This window comes from Anopheles aquasalis, chromosome 2 (genome assembly GCF_943734665.1).
Source record: "Anopheles aquasalis chromosome 2, idAnoAquaMG_Q_19, whole genome shotgun sequence".
NCBI classification, from domain to species: Eukaryota; Metazoa; Arthropoda; class Insecta; order Diptera; family Culicidae; genus Anopheles; species Anopheles aquasalis.
Window position 1 is genome coordinate 3155001 of NC_064877.1, and position 2500 is coordinate 3157500.

Sequence of the window (2500 nt, forward strand, 5' to 3'; positions counted from 1 at the left end):
TCATCGTCATCGTTGTCGCTGATCCAGCGGAGTTTTCGCGACTCTTCTCTGTAATCCACGTTCCGTTCCCCCCTGCGAGATTGCTCATCGGATGGCATTATTAGGAATTGATAGTCTGCGTTGATGCATTTCCACCATTTTCGCCTGACATCCTTTGTTGTGGGAATCGATTTCCCAATCCCAGAAGTACGGGAAACTCGAAACAGTCCAGGTAGCTGGTAGCTCATCGTGTTTTTTCAGTTAGATTTAATTTTTCTTTCGCTTTTCCGTGCGCATTTCCATATGCAGGATTAAATCAAACAAACGCCATGCTAATGGAATAGAATCGAGATAAAAGCGAGTGTGTGGAGTGTATCAACGCTCCAGTGCCTTCCATTCCCTCCCTTGGATTTATACCGACTCTCTAGCCATGGAGCTGAAAACTCAATATCCTTCCAGCTCAACACAATTCACAGTAAACACCGAAACGGTTCCCCGAGTTTCCGCAAGCTGCATTGTCTCTTTCGTTCGCCAACCAACCAACCAACAGTGTGCCATCGCGAAAGAAAAACGAACGAAAGTTGCAGGTTGCTTCCTCCTTTTTTTTTGCTGTCCCATACTTATCCGTGGCCAGGATGATGGGTTTTAGCCGTGCCGTGGTGAGGACGCGGATGCGAGCGCAAAAAATGCCTCCCACCAAATCCTCCCCCGGCTTACGATTTTCATCTGTTTTCAATTGTTGAGGCAACTCCAAAGCAGGAATATGGAGTGGTATGAGGACGAGGGCTTGGCACACATGAGGATTGTTGCACCTCCTCCACCGTATGAATTGAAATAATCCTTCTTCCACATTGCGTTCTTCCCACTCATTTTCCATCTGCCTTCCGGGAAAGCGTCGAGGTTTTCCCTGGTCGCCAGGGGAGCGCTGGTGCTAACGCACGAGTCTCTGTCCCTTGTAGCGATTCTGCTTTGATACCCAGTGTCCTAAACACCACAACGTGGGAGAGGATCTTCGTAATAAGAGGAGTTTAGCGAGAAGATGATGCGATACATACCACAACAGCATTTCCACAATCACTGATACGTGGTCTCGCGTTTCCGCTTATATCGAACATATTGCCAATCTCCGTCCGTAAGATACCAACTAAAAAAAAAAAAAAAAAAAGAACATATTGCCAATGCTTTGGAAATGCCGGGGAATTGTTTTCTTTGCGAGGGAACTGTGGCAACCACGTGGTGGCGCTTATCTCTTTATTTGGTTGAAGCTCATTCTTTGCACCTGTCGCGAAGGGAAAATCCTAGTGAAAAGGGGCGATGGAATGTTTGAAAAACACACGTCAGATGAAAAGGGGAACAAAATTGATGAAAAAAGATATTGAAATTGGAAATTTCAGAATACCATTCAATGGCATAAGGCAAACAATGAATTTCATTAGTGCGTAATATCTAAAAAAATAAATGAAACACATAAGCCCACAGGTTTACTTATTGTGCTATTCCCGGTAGCTTTTGCATGCCGAAGACTTCTTTATTACTTCAAGATCATTTCAATTTCACAGATTATGAGATTCGAGTTTACAAAAGTTACTAAAAATACGCCAAACAGCGCTACTCAGCTCTAGTTGCCGGTAGACTGCTGTTCCGTCCCATTTCCGGAATGGCCGACTTTGCGTGGCTTAGTCTTATCCTTGAACTTGGCGTCCTGGTTCGATCTGGATTTGGCTTGCTCCAGTTCACCGTAGAGAGCGGTCATTTCGGCCGTCATGTCTTCCTGCACACGCTTCAGCTGTTCAATCTCAAGTAGCAGCTCTTCCTTCTCCTTCATTTCCGCACTCGACAGCTTGCAGGCCACGTTTTTGAGCTCAAAGCTTAGTAGATACAGTTGTTCTTTGAGCTCCTTGTTTTCCGCCTTCAACAGATCCACCTCACTGGGAGTTTGGTTGGGATTCGCGCGTTTTCCGCCTTTCTTGGAAGCGCTCTTCTCGCCGTTTGCCACTGCCGAGATATCTTTGGTTTGAAACAGTGCCTTCATCTGTTCCTTGTTGATGATTTGCTTCGTTTCCAGATCGATTTGTTCGAAGAACGTGTAGTTCTTGTTGTACTCAGCCTCCACCTGTTTCCGCTGCCGCTGCTGTTCCTTTTGCTTCATATCGTTATCTACCTTTTCCTGAAACTCGTGCAACGAGAGCGTTTTCGGTTTGCGTGGTTTGGCAGCGGCGGACTGTTGTTTAGCATCTTTTTCGGCTTGATCATACTTTTTCTTGTTGGCCTCAAAGTCCAGCTTTGACTGTAGCAGCGCCTGTTCGAGGTCGTTCATGTAGCTCTTCTCCAAAATCTCCGTGTCCTTTTGCTGCCACTTGGACCACTGCTCGTTCTGTTCCGCCTCGTTCGGGCCTTTGTTCTTTGGTGGTTTCTGCAAAGAATAAATAGCGAATTAAGCGTTGAACGAGAACGGACAAGCGTGCGATGTATTTACCGGTTTTTGTTTCTTTTGTGGTTGTTGTTTGGTGGTTCCGCTCTT

General features: G+C 45.9%; 1 protein-coding gene across 1 annotated transcript in view; it reads right to left on the reverse strand.

Annotated features, from left to right (window-relative positions):
- Window positions 1–1481: 1481 nt before the first annotated feature.
- The window catches only part of LOC126581333 (G kinase-anchoring protein 1-like), a 1181-nt gene continuing 162 nt past the window's right edge, over window positions 1482–2500 (reverse strand). Inside the window, exons 1-2 of the mRNA XM_050244908.1 lie at window positions 2456–2500; window positions 1482–2392 (exon numbers count right to left, since the gene is read on the reverse strand). The exon at window positions 2456–2500 is cut by the window's right edge and continues 162 nt beyond it. Of these exons, the coding sequence (XP_050100865.1) occupies window positions 1598–2392; window positions 2456–2500 (840 nt within the window). The 3' untranslated portion in view covers window positions 1482–1597. The remainder of the gene's footprint in view (window positions 2393–2455) is intronic.